This window comes from Oryx dammah, unplaced genomic scaffold (genome assembly GCF_014754425.2).
Source record: "Oryx dammah isolate SB20612 unplaced genomic scaffold, SCBI_Odam_1.1 HiC_scaffold_28, whole genome shotgun sequence".
NCBI lineage: Eukaryota > Metazoa > Chordata > Mammalia > Artiodactyla > Bovidae > Oryx > Oryx dammah.
In genome coordinates, this window is record NW_024070212.1 from 66,977,776 (window position 1) to 66,991,911 (window position 14,136).

Genomic DNA, 14,136 nt, shown 5'->3' on the forward strand with positions numbered 1-14,136 from the left:
TGTGTGTGTGTGTGTGTGTGTGTGTGTGTAAACAGCATGATATTCCTAAGGAGCTACAAGGAGTCCAGAGGCTTAGGTTTTTTTTTTTCACTTTGTAGAACATAGAGTAGTTTAATCTTTACAACAATTCTTAGACATAGGTACTATTATATTTTTCATTTACAGATAGAAAAACTAAGGAGGTTAAGTATTTGCCTAAGATCACACAGCCAGTAACTACAAAAACTAGGTCTAGCTCCAAAGCCTATATTCTCAACTTCCATGCTTTTTGAGTCCTACTATTTCCTTTATAATCAGATTTTATAAGATACTACATACTTTTAGGAATTCAAAGATGGTGGCAAGAGAAGTAGAGTAATAGTGATTTTCTTCAAGTACCTGAAAACCTGTTCTTAGGATATAATAGATTGTTCTGAAATGCATAGAAGTTAAGAATTAGGACTAATGAGTAGAAGTTCTATACAGTCAAATTTTAATTCAGTATAATGAATGTTTTAACAATTATAACTACACAGAAATTAGACAGCCTGTTTTTTAAAGGCCGGAACTCATAACTATTCAAACATAGGTAAGATTATTGTCTCAGATATGAATAAGTATTCTTATAAGGGAACAGAAGTTATCTAAGATAGCTTTTTAAATTTAATAAAATACATACTCTTTATTCATTCATTCACTCACTTCTGATTTTCTTTCCCAGTAGTAAGGGAAATATGCACTATGATCGATATTACTATTCTGCATTTCCCTTAAAATCCATTACATTAAACCAAGGTTTTTCAATCACATCAAGGGTTGTATAATTCTTTCTTGAGCATGTATGTGGGCTGAGGCAGGGGAGGGGGGTAAAGGAAGATGGTTCCCCTGTGAATTGTAGAATATTTAGCAGCAACCCTGGATATTATACAAAAAAAGATCTTAATGACCCAGATAACCACAATGGTGTGATCACTAACTCACCTAGAGCCAGACATCCTGGAATGTGAAGTCAAGCAGGCCTTAGGAAGCATCACTACAGACAAACCTAGTGGAGGTGACAGAATTCCAGCTGAGCTATTTCAAATCCTAAAAGATGAGGCCGTGAAAGTCCTACACCCAATATGCCAACAGATTTGGAAAACTCAGGAGTGGCCACAGGATTGGAAAAGATCAGTTTTCATTCCAGTCCCTAAGAAAGGCAATGCCTTTCTTGAATGATCAAACTATCACACAACTGCACTCTTCTCACACGCTAGTAAAGGAATCTCAAAATTGTCCAAGCCAGGCTTCAACAATAGTGAACTGAGAACTTTCAGATGTTCAAGCTGGATTTTAAAAAGGCAGAGGCTTTCGGATCCGCCATCTGCGGTGGAACCGCCACCAAGATGCAGATTTTCGTGAAGACCCTGACGGGGAAGACCATCACTCTTGAGGTGGAGCCCTCGGATACAACAGAAAATGTAAAGGCTAAGATCCAGGATAAGGAAGGAATTCCTCCTGACCAGCAAAGACTGATCTTTGCTGGCAAGCAACTGGAAGATGGACGTACTTTGTCTGACTACAACATTCAAAAGGAGTCCACTCTTCATCTAGTGTTGAGACTTTGTGGTGGCGCTAAGAAAAGGAAGAAGTCTTACACCACTCCCAAGAAGAACAAGCATAAGAGAAAGAAGGTTAAATTGGCTGTTCTGAAATACTATAAGGTGGATGAGAATGGCAAAATCAGTCGCCTTTGTCGGGAGTGTCCCTCAGATGAATGTGGTGCTGGAGTTTTTATGGCCAGTCACTTCGACAGACATTATTGTGGCAAATGTTGTCTGACCTATTGTTTCAACAAACCAGAAGACAAGTAATTGTATATTGGTTAATAAACTTATGATCTAACAAAACAAAAAAAAAATAGAAAAGGCAGAGTAACCAGAGATCAAATTGTCAACATCCATTGGATCATAGAAAAAGCAAGAGAATTCCATTAACATCTACTTCTGTTTCACTAACTATGCTAAAGCCTTTAACTGCACAGATCACAACAAAATGGAAAATTCTTAAAGAGACAGGAATACCAGACCACCTTACCTGCCTCCTGAGAAAGCTGTATGCAGGTCAAGAAGAAACAGTTAGAACCGGACATGGAACAACGGACTGATTCCAAATCGGGAAAGGAGTGTGTCAAGGCTGTATGTTGTCACCCTGCTTATTTAACTTATATGCAGAGTACATCATGTGAAATGCCAGGCTGAAGTACAAGCTGGAATTAAGATTGCTGGGAGAAATATCAACAACCTCAGATATGCAGATGACACCACCCTTATGGCAGAAAGTGAAGAGGAGCTAAAGAGCCTCATGATGAAGGTGAAAAAGGAAAGGGAAAAAGCTGGCTTAAAACTCAACATTCAGAAAACTAAGATTATGGCATCTGGTCCCATTAATTCATGGCAAATAGATGGGGGAACAATAGAAACAGTAAGATACTATTTTGGGGGGTTCTAAAATCACTGCAGATGGTGACAACCGCCATGAATGAAAAGACAAACTTGCTCTTCGGAAGAAAAGCTATGACAAACCTAGAAAACATATTGAAGCAGAGACATTACTTTGCTGACAAATGTCCATATAGTCAAAGCTATGGTTTTTCCAGTAGTCATGTATGGATGTGAGAGTTGGACCATAAAGAAAATTGAACACCAAAGAATTGATGCTTTTGAACTGTGGTGTTGGAGAATACTTTTGAGAGTCCCTTGGACTGCAAGGAGATCAAACCAGTCAATCCTAAAGGAAATCAGTGCTGAGTATTCATCGGAAGGACTGATGCTAAAGCTGAAGGTCCAATACTTTGGCCACCTGATGCAAAAAACTGACTCATTAGAGAAGACCCTGATGCTGGGAAAGACTGAGGACAGGAGGAGAAGGGGACGACAGAGGATGAGATGGTTGGATGGAATCACTAACCTGATGGACATGAGTTTGAGCAAGCTCCAGGAGTTAGTGATGGACAGGCAAGCCTGGCGTGCTGCAGTACATGGGGTCACAAAGAGTTGGACACAACTGAGCAACTGAACTGGATTTTATACTCCCCTCAGTTGTGACAACTAAAAATGTCTCCAGACATTGCCAATTCCAGAGGGTGAGGTGAACCAAAATTATCCCAGACTGACCAGTCATCTGGTCTCTAATTAACATCGGTCTCAATGAACCCAATTTTTAGAGATAAAAGGTGAGTTGTGTCTCGATGCCAAGAAATCCATAAGAATGTTGGGACACTGACAGTCATTTACACAGTCACAAAGAGTTGGACACAACTGAATGACTGAACTGAACTGTATGCACACATAAGTGTAACACAGCAGTTGTTAAAACTAAGTTATTGGTAAACCTTAAATTAAGTAAGGGAAATGTTTCTGTGCCCAATGTTACAATTTTGGGAAAAATCTTATATGAGTTATTAAAGGCAGTAGTTTCTGCTACTTGTACCACTTTCTCTTTCAACAAAGTTTTTGAATCTCAGATAATTATACAATTCAATTTACTAATAGTTGATACAACATTAATAACTATAATAAAGAAGCTTCTATTTCTATTATATCCCACAAGATTTTCAGTACAATGTAATCCAATCTGGATAGAGCTTAATAAATACCAAATTGTAAAAGTTATGGTCCATATATATATACATATATATGATCTAAAATACTGGGCATGAGATATTTTAAATAGGGAGCAGAACTGATAACCATAAAGTAAACATGTAACTTACCAATTTGGGCCATAATCTGACAAAGAGCAATCTGTTTCAAATATGTGGATTTCCCACTCATATTTGGTCCAGTTATGATAAAAAAATTACTCCCTTCTGTAATATAGGTATTGTTAGCAACAGGTTTTTCCACAGATATTCTTTCAAGAATGGGATGCCATCCCTGCTTGATTGCTAAAGTATCAGTAAACTCTGGCCGAACTAAAGAGAAAAATAAAATGGTTTTGAAAGATTAATATATTTATACTTAAAGATTTTGTGGTGTGTACATACTGTTTATACTTTAGTGACTTTACTAGGGTCAATCTGAAACAATGTCATTAAGTTATTATTTTATCTTCAGTCCTTCCAAATGATAACTGGCATAGTCTAATCACATTAGAACTTATATTCTTTTCCAGAAGAAATATGATTTTGGTCCTGTCATTGTTCAGGGCTCCAAAATAGTTCATAACATTTTCCGATTTGTATAAATTAAAAGGAATCAACTAGCCATTTAAAAATAACAATTAATTTCAAGGACTCTAAAATTGCACATTTACTTAATCCTCGCCTTAAGCATTATTTCAAAAATTTGGCATACTTAGCTTTTCAAATGAGGTCTGAAAATAGAACAAAACCAAATAAAAACACAATTTTACATCCAAACTTATAGAAATTTTGTCTAAAAAGTATTCTTAGAGGATAGAAAAAACAGACACAAAAGATTTTGTTAATTTTATAGAAAGAAATAATGATCAGGTTTCTATAGATGCTTTCTAAGTCATCCTCCTTAATTAACTTATATGCAGAGTACATCATGAGAAACGCTAGGCGAGAAGAAGAACAAGCTGGAATCAAGATTGCCAGGAGAAATATCAATAACCTCAGATTTGCAGATGATACCACCCTTATGGCAGAAAGTGAAGAGGAACTAAAAAGCCTCTTGATGAAAGTGTAAGAGAAGAGTGAAAAAGTTGGCTTAAAGCTCAACATTCAGAAAACGAAGATCATGGCATCTGGTCCCATCACTTCATGGCAAATAGATGGGGAAACAGTGGCTGACTTTATTTTTTGGGACTCGAAAATCACTGCAGATGGTGATTGCAGCCATGAAATTAAAAGACGCTTACTCCTTGGAAGGAAAGTTATGACCAACCTAGACAGCATATTGAAAAGCAGAGATATTACTTTGCCAACAAAGGTCCATCTAGTCAAGGCTATGGTTTTTCCAGTGGTCATGTATGGATGTGAGAGTTGGACTGTGAAGAAAGCTGAGTGCTGAAGAATTGATGCTTTTGAACTGTGGTGTTGGAGAAGACTCTTGAGATTCCCTTGGACTGTAAGGAGATCCAACCAGTCCATTCTAAATGAGACCAGTCCTGGGTGTTGAGTGGAAGGACTGATGCTGAGGCTAAAACTCCAATACTTTGGCCACCTCATGTGAAGAGTTGACTCATTGGAAAAGACTCTGATGTTAGGAGGGATTGGGGACAGGAGGAGAAGGGGATGACAGAGGATGAGATGACTGGATGGCATCACCAACTCGATGCACATGAGTTTGGGTGAACTCCGGGAGTTGGTGATGGACAGGGAGGCCTGGAATGCTGTGATTCATGGGGTCACAAAGAGTCGTACATGACTGAGCGACTGAACTGAACTGAACTGAAGATGAAGAGAGCAGAAAAAAGGTGAGAGACAAGTAAAAATTAAAATGCTACATGTCTCTCAAGGAAACACATGGATAAACTTGAAAGTATTCATTATAATAGTGAGGTTGATTAGTAAAATAAGAAAAATTTACTATATTTAAAACATTTTTAATACCAAAAATTCACTACTTATAAGTTTGGAGTTTTAGGGTAGTCCTTCTCAAAATGGAACAACATCAAATATCTCAATATTTGAGAAAACTATTAAGTTTTGGCCTATACAATACCAGCTGAAAAATTTAGTACTTCCATAAGACATACAGAAATATCAAAAATGAAAAAACCTTTGTAAAATACATTTTTCATCATAAAGATTAATTAACAGAAATACTGTTATTGGAAATACTACTATTAATTTTAACTAAAAATTTAATGTTATTAAGCCCATAATTACTCAACCGAATTATTATATACAAGTTATGAAAATTTGCATACTGATAGTTTGGATGAGAAATTTCAAGCGATGGGGGCTAACTTGAAGTATTCATTTAACATTAGAAAATTGCTTAACATTTATATTCAAGACCTGTAGTATAGACTTGGGACACAAAAATAAGTGATATAATTGATCTTGGGATGCTCACATCTGCTTTTAGGAGTTTATTTCTGTCATGTCTGTTAGTATTAGCATAACACTGCTTCTTCAGACTTGAAATTTATGAATTTGGATCATCATTATTTTCACCAAAGAGACAGCTCTATAGTCTTTCTTATTTTAGGAAAGACTTTAAAGTTTCTTGCAGTATTGTTTTCTAATTTCTCAATTTCTCAATAAATAATCTTTTGACTTCTAAAAGAAATTTTAAGGGTAATTTCACTTTCTATATTTTGAGTCTTAGTCTAGGACCATAGGTAAGAGACTATATATCAGGAAAGAAAATATAGAATATTCATAATTGCTACATAAAATTGCTTGAATGGAATACAAATTTCAGTATGCAACCTATTTATTCCAAAGAAACTAACTTACCATAGTCAGAAAGAGTACAGGCATGAGCAAATGACAGCAGCATATCCAGCATTGACACAGTGTCAGACAGTTTATATAAGCAATGAATATGCTCATAAATCTCACTAAGCAGTTTGCACACAATCCTGAAAGTACATGTTTGATAAGAGAAATAGTGCTTTTAAAAAAGGGGCATACAACATAATTATAAAACAATATAAAATTCATTGCCTGAGGCAAAATAACATTGACAGTTGAGTTGTACACTAGATAAAGTCTGTTGTTCTATTGTCTTATTTGAGAGATGAGGAAACTGAAGCTCATAATCAAGGTCACAGTTATTTAGCAGCAGAGAATCCATCTTCTGGTGTGTTAAGACCAAGTTTTTTTAATGACTGCTTTTCTTAAATAGTAATAGAATAAATTTTAATAAATTTAATAAATTTTTAGGTCAAATGAAGCCCTCACTATACTTTAATCAGTAGATCCCATCTATTAATATTTTTGCTTTTGCAATGTTAAATTTAACACAAAAGCTATTATGTATTTTCTCTCTCACCCATCCTCTCTCCCTCTTTCTCTCTCTCATATACAATCCTAACTACATAATTATTTACGCTTATTTATGTGGTAGTTATCATATTGTGACATAATATAAAAGTTTTTCTCTTACATGGGAAAATATGTTCTGCTATATCTTACTATATCTTATAATCTTTTTGATTTATGCTCTGAAATTGTTCTGAAAGTCCAACAGTTATCTTCATCATCTCAGCTCAGCAATTCTGAATTTCCTAGTTCTTATTTCTAGATACACTGCTACTGTTTTATGAACAATAAAACACTGGCATTATTATAATGTTTTTATATATGTACTAAGTCATGAGAACTTGAGAGCTTACATGGTAAAGAAAAAGAATAAACTGAATGAGGTCCCAAATAAGCCCAGATGTGCCAACTTCTATATCATGATGGAGTACATACTACAGAAGTATCAGTGGTACTAGAGATATTTCCAGCTCATGTCATTATGACATTTCTTAAAACTGTATTAAAAGGATGACTGAAGTACTGATGAAATGTGGATATTTGGCTGGGTATCAAGCTTTTTCTATAACCCAGTATAATGGATTTATTTTGGGGGAGGGGCAGTTGTAATTAGATTTGCCCTGAATGTTCTGTGAGGCTCAGTGATCTCAATCACAATGACAGACTTTAAATTTTTAACTGTTTTTCTAGGAAATGGTCTTTCCTTGTTAACATTCATAACTACAATTTTCTGCAACCAGAAAAAAAGTCAGTTAATGAAATGTATCATAGTATCTCAAATCAAATCAATTTAAATCAGTATTCAAACATTTCAAATGCTCTTACATATAAGTCATGTGATAGATTTCTCTCAAAGACTCTTGGCATCTTTCATTCATTTTAATTAAATCTGCTGATGTAAAGCTATAAGAATTTTTCACTTTAGAAATCTGCTAGGAGATTAAAAAAACGTCAAGATACATACTTTAATGAAGTAAAACATACAGATTTTAAACAACAGAATTATAGGTACTTAGGTTAATCACTTTAATTCTTGAGATAATTGTATCATCAAAAAAGTCCCAAATAATGTTTGTAGAAGAGAAAAGATCACTTCTCAAGTTAAAGCAGAATATTTTAACCTAGTCTGTCTGACATGACTATTTTTACAGCTCTTAAAGTAGCCATGTAGAAATGTTAACAAAAATATTACACCTCATTACCAAGTAGTAATATGTATGGTAGATAGGAACCTTCACTCCATCTGACCCCTGTCTTAGCCCTTGCCTCATAACCAAACTTCACTCAGTCTCTAACCCCATTACTAATTCTTGACCCATTTTTTTACTTCACCCATCCCTTATTACTGGATAATATAGTATACATTTTAAAGACCTGAAAGGTTTGTTTTTGTCATAAGGTACTCCCTGCAGGTAGAGAAAGATTAAAGTGGGTTAGACTTTCCTAAATCAGTATCCTGGGGAGGAAATAATGTATATATAAAAAAATACTCCCCTGGTCCAAAGATTTGGCAATACTAGATATTTAAAAATTAAGCAAATTTCTTTATTTTAGGACTTTTAAAGCTTTAATAGGTAGATGTGCACTGAGAATAACCTAAAACAGGAAATGGTACAGTACTTTTCAAACTTCTTTGATCAAAAATTCCTTTTGGATTTTCTTTCTTCATTTTCCTTTACTACCCTTATCAAGCTCCTAGAATTGTGGGAAACACTGTGTTTGGTATTTCTCTTAAAAGCTCTTCTCAATCACTCTTAGATTAGTAAAGTTGTTAGGTGGGTGGGTAGAAGTAAGAGAAGTAATATACAGAACATTCAGAAACCTATCATTTAATATTCAATAAGTGCCTGAAAATATGTAAGTGCAATTCTGTAAAATCAGAAACAATAATTTCCTAACTAGAATTCTAAAATGAACCTTAACAAACTCAGAAGGAAGTTGATCATTGGGTAGGACTGTACAATCTGTAGTCATCTGAATGAAAAATCCTCGAGCAGAGCTAAAACTTGTCCTTAAAGGAAGACTGTATTTTTCCGCAAGCTGTGTTATCATTCCTAGTGGCCAGAAACAAGAAAAAAAAAAAAAATTTTTTTTGTGAGTAAATCACTCTTCATGTTTAAAAAAGTCACCAACTTTTCTTTATATACAAGTAGGAAGCTCTTATTACTCTTTTCTTTTAACTAAAATATGAAAATGACAATCCAGTCCAGTATTCTTGCCTGGGAAATCTCATGGACAGAGGAGCTTGGCAGGCTACAGTCCATGGGGATGCAGTCAGACACAACTGAGCAACAGAGAGTGTGCACGCATGCGCACGCTCACACACACAGTTGGTTTAAATACTGCATTAGTTTCATATGTACAACATAGTGATTCAGTAGGGTTTTTTGCAGATTATACTCCATTATAAGCTATTACAGACTGAATATACTTCTCTGTTATATAGTAAATTCTTACCACTTATCTATTTTATGTATAGTAGTTTGAATCTGTTAATCCCACAGTCCTAATTTGTCCCTCTCTCCTTCCCTCTCCTCTTTAGTAACTATGAATCTGTTTTCTGTTTGTGAGTCTGCTCCCATTTTGCATATAGATTAATTTGTATTGGTTTTTAGATGTCACATAAATGTGATACATAGTATTTGCCTTTGTCTGACTTATTTCACTAAGGTTAATATTCTCTAGGTCCATCCATGTTGCTGCCACTGTCAATATTGTTCTTTTTTATGGCTTAATTATATTCTATTGTATATATACCACATTTTCTTAAGCTAGATGGGCACTTGTGTTTGTTCCATGTCTGTTAGGAACATGCTGTTAGGAACACTGGAGTGCATATATCTTTCCAAATTAGAGTTTTTGTTTTTCCAGGCTATATATCCAGAAGTATGATTGCTGGATCATATGGTAGTTCTATTTTCAGTTTTTTCGAGGAAGCTCTATACTGTTTTTCATAATGGCTGCACCAATTTACATTCCCACCAACAGGGTATGAGGTTTCCTTTGTTACACTTTTAAACTCTAACAATTTTTGACATCTAAAATATGTGGATAAGTATACTTTTAAGAAAAAAACACTACAGTATAAAGGTGGTCATTCAGAGAAATATTTTGAAAGTAAAAGAAATTGCAAAAACCAAAATAATAAAACCAAAACTAGAGTTCAGTTCAGTTCAGTCTCTCAGTCGTGTTCGATCCCATGAATTGCAGCACGCCAGGCCTCCCTGTCCATCACCAACTCCCAGAGTTCACTCACACTCACTCACATCCATCAAGTAGGTGATGCCATCCAGACATCTCATCCTCTGTCGTCCCCTTCACCTCCTGCCCCCAATCCCCCCCAGCATCAGAGGCTTTTCCAATGAGTCAACTCTTTGCATGAGGTGGCCAAAGTATTGGAGTTTCAGCTTTAGCATCATTCCTTCCAAAGAACACCCAGGGCTGATCTTCTTTAGAATGGACTGGTTGGATCTCCTTGCAGTCCAAGGGGCTCTCAAGAGTCTTCTCCAACACCACAGTTCAAAAGCATGAATTCTTCAGCGCTCAGCTTTCTTTACAGTCCAACTCTCACATCCATACATGACTACTGGAAAAACCATAGCCTTGACTAGATGGACCTCTGTTGGCAAAGTAATGTCTCTGCTTTTGAATATGCTATCAAGGTTGGTCATAACTTTCCTTCCAAGGAGTAAGCATCTTTTAACTTCATGGCTGCAATCACCATCTGCACTGATTTTGGAGCCCCCAAACAGAAAGTCTGACACTATTTCCACTGTTTCTCCATCTATTTCCCATGAAGTGATGGAACCAGATGCCATGATGTTAGTTTTCTGAATGTTGAGCTTTAAACCAACTTTTTCACTCTCCTCTTTCACTTTCATCAAGAGGCTTTTTAGTGCCTCTTCACTTTCTGCCGTAAGGGTGGTGTCATCTGCATATCTGAGGTTATTGATATTTCTCCCAGCAATCTTGATTCCAGCTTGTTCTTCTTCCAGTCCAGCATTTCTCATGATGTACTCTGCATAGAAGTTAAATAAGCAGGGTGACAATATACAGCCTTGATGTACTCCTTTTCCTATTTGGAACCAGTCTGTTGTTCCATGTCCAGTTCTAACTGTTGCTTCCTGACCTGCATATAGGTTTCTCAAGAGGCAGGTCAGGTGGTCTGGTATTCCCATCTCTTTCAGAATTTTCCGGTTTATTGTGATCCACAGAGTCAAAGGCTTTGGCATAGTCAATAAAGCAGAAATAGATGCCTTTCTGGAACTCTCGTGCTTTTTCTATGATCCAGCAGATGCTGGCAATTTGATCTCTGGTTCCTCTGCCTTTTCGAAAATCAGCCTGAACATCTGGAAGTGCACGGTTCATGTATTGCTGAAGCCTGGCTTGTAGAATTTTGAGCATTACTTTACTATCATGTGCTGCTGCTGCTGCTAAGTCGCTTCAGTCGTGGTCGACTCTGTGCAACCCCAGAGAAGGCAGCCCATCAGGCTCCCCCATCCCTGGGATTTTCTAGGTAAGAACACTGGAGTGGGTTGCCATTTCCTTCTCCAATGCATGAAAGTGAAAAGTGAAAGTGAAGTCACTCAGTCATGCCCAACCCTCAGCAACCCCATGGACTGCAGCCCACCAGGCTCCTCCGTCCATGGGAGTTTCCAGGCAAGAGTACTGGAGTGGGTTGCCATGTGAGTGACTGCAATTGTGCAGTAGTCTGAGCATTCTTTGGCATTGCCTTTCTTTGGGATTGGAATGAAAACTGACCTTTTCCAGTCCCGTGGCCACTGCTGAGTTTTCCCAATTTGCTGGCATATTGAGTGCAGCACTTTCACAACATCATCTTTCAGGATTTGAAATAGCTCCACTGGAATTCCACCACCTCCACTAGCTTTGTTTGTAGTGATGCTTTCTAAGGCCCACTTGACTTCACATTCCAGGATGTCTGGCTCTAGATGAGTGATCATTGTGATTATCTGTCGTGAAGATCTTTTTTGTACAGTTCTATATATTCTTGCCACCTCTTCTTAATATCTTCTGCTTCTGTTAGGTCCATATCATTTCTGTCCTTTGTCAAGCCTATCTTTGCATGAAATGTTCCCTTGGTATCTCTAATTTTCTTGAAGAGATCTCTAGTCGTTCCCATTCTGTTATTTTCCTCTATTTCTTTGCATTGATCGCTGAAGAAGGCTTTCTAATCTCTTCTTGCTATTCTTTGGAACTCTGCATTCAGATGCTCATATCTTTCCTTTTCTCCTTTGCTTTTCACCTCTCTTCTTTTCACAGCTATTTGTAAGGCCTCCCCAGACAGCCATTTTGCTTTTTTGCATTTCTTTTCCCTGGGGATGGTCTTGATCCCTGTCTCCTGTACAATGTCACAAACCTCCGTCCATAGTTCATCAGGCACTCTATCTATCAGATCTAATCCCTTAAATCTATTTCTCACTTCCACTGTATAATCATAAGGGATTTGATTTAGGTCATACCTGAATGGTCTAGTGGTTTCCCCCCAGTATAACCTCTATGTTAGGAATATTGGAGTTTACTTAATATTTGTTTCACTTGTGTGATATTATACATAGAACCCTAAAGACTCTATCAAAGAAACATTGGTGAGTTAAATTATAACTCACCAATGAATTCAATAAAGTTGCAGGATACAAAATTAATATACATAAATCTGTTAATTTGTACTTAGAAAGCTATAAGACACTGATGAAAGAAACTGAAGATAATATGGATAGAAAGATATATCATGTTCACTGATTGGAAGAATTAATATTGCTAAAATGACTATAGTACTGAAAAAAAGGTTTAGATTCACTGCAATCCATATCAAAATATCACTAGCCTTTTTCACAGAATAAGTCTAAAATTAGTATGGAAACACAAAAGACATTGAATAGCCAAAACAATCTAGAAAAAGAAAAACAAAGCTGGAAGTATCATGTTTCTTGATTTCAAACTATACTGCAAAGCTCCAGTAATCAAAACAGTATGGTACCGACACAAAAACAGACACATAGATCAAAAGAACAGAGAACCCAGAAGTGAATGCACACTAATACGGGCAATTAACCTATGACAAAGGAGGCAAAAATATACAATAGTGAAAAAACAGCATCTTCAATAAATGGTTGTGGGAAAACTAGACAGCTACAAGAATCAAACTGGACTATTCTCACACCATGCACAAAAATAAATTCAAAGTGGATTAAAGACTTAAATATAAAACTGGAAACTATAAAATGTCTAGAAGAAAACAGGCAGTAAGCTCTGACATCAGTCTTAGTAATACGTTTTTGGATGTGTCTGTTCATGCAAGGGAAATAAAAGCACAAATAAACAAATGGGACTATACCAAACTAACAACTTTTGTACAGTGAAGAAAATCATTAACAAAACAAAAAGGCTGCCTACTGAATGGGAGAAGACATTTGCAATGATATATCTTATAAGGGGTTAATATCCAAAATATACAATGAACTCATATAACTTAATATTAAAAAAAAGAAAAACTCATTTAAAATCAGGCTGAAGATCTCAATAGACATTTTTCCAGAGAAGACATACAGATGGTCAACAGTCACATGAAAAGATGCTCAACATCAGTAATCATCACCAAAATGCAAATCAAAATCACAATGAGATATCACCTCACACCTATAGAATGACTATTACCAAAAAAGACAACAAAGAACAAGTGTTGGTGAAGATGTGGAGAAAACAAAACCCTGGTACACTGTTGGTGGGAATGTAAATCGGTGCAGCTGCTACAGAAAAGTGTGGAGAGTTCTCAAAAACTTAAAAATAGGTAAATCAACTATACTTCAATAAAAATAAGTATTTTTAAAAATCAAAGATAGAACTAACCATATGATCCAGCAATTCCACTCCTAGGTATTAAATAAAAATACACACCCCTTTGTTTGTTGCAGCATTGTTTACAATAGGCAAAATATGAAAGCAACCTTACTGCCCATCAATAGATGAATAAAGAAGTGGTGTGTGGGTATGTGTATTTGTTGCTGTTCAGTAGATAAGTCATGTCCAACTTTTTTGTGACCCCACAGACTATAGCACACCAGCCTCCTCTGTCCAAGGGATTTCACAGGGAATCAGTACTGGAATAGGTTGCCATTTCCTTCTCCAGGGGATCCTCCCAGGGATCAAACCCTCATCTCCTGCATTGGCAGGCAGGTTCTTTACCACTGAACCAC

General features: G+C 36.3%; 2 protein-coding genes across 2 annotated transcripts in view; one reads left to right on the forward strand and one right to left on the reverse strand.

Annotated features, from left to right (window-relative positions):
* LOC120856557 (mutS protein homolog 4) overlaps window positions 1-14,136 on the reverse strand; it is a 58,284-nt gene that overhangs the window by 18,239 nt on the left and 25,909 nt on the right. Inside the window, exons 7-10 of the mRNA XM_040231927.1 lie at window positions 8,840-8,976; window positions 7,748-7,851; window positions 6,395-6,519; window positions 3,734-3,934 (exon numbers count right to left, since the gene is read on the reverse strand). Coding sequence (XP_040087861.1) covers window positions 3,734-3,934; window positions 6,395-6,519; window positions 7,748-7,851; window positions 8,840-8,976 — 567 coding nt within the window. The remainder of the gene's footprint in view (window positions 1-3,733; window positions 3,935-6,394; window positions 6,520-7,747; window positions 7,852-8,839; window positions 8,977-14,136) is intronic.
* Window positions 1,325-1,868, forward strand: LOC120856982 (ubiquitin-40S ribosomal protein S27a-like). The gene has a single exon (XM_040232545.1). It carries the CDS (start codon window positions 1,365-1,367, stop codon window positions 1,830-1,832), a length of 468 nt encoding a protein of 155 aa, XP_040088479.1. The 5' UTR covers window positions 1,325-1,364; the 3' UTR covers window positions 1,833-1,868.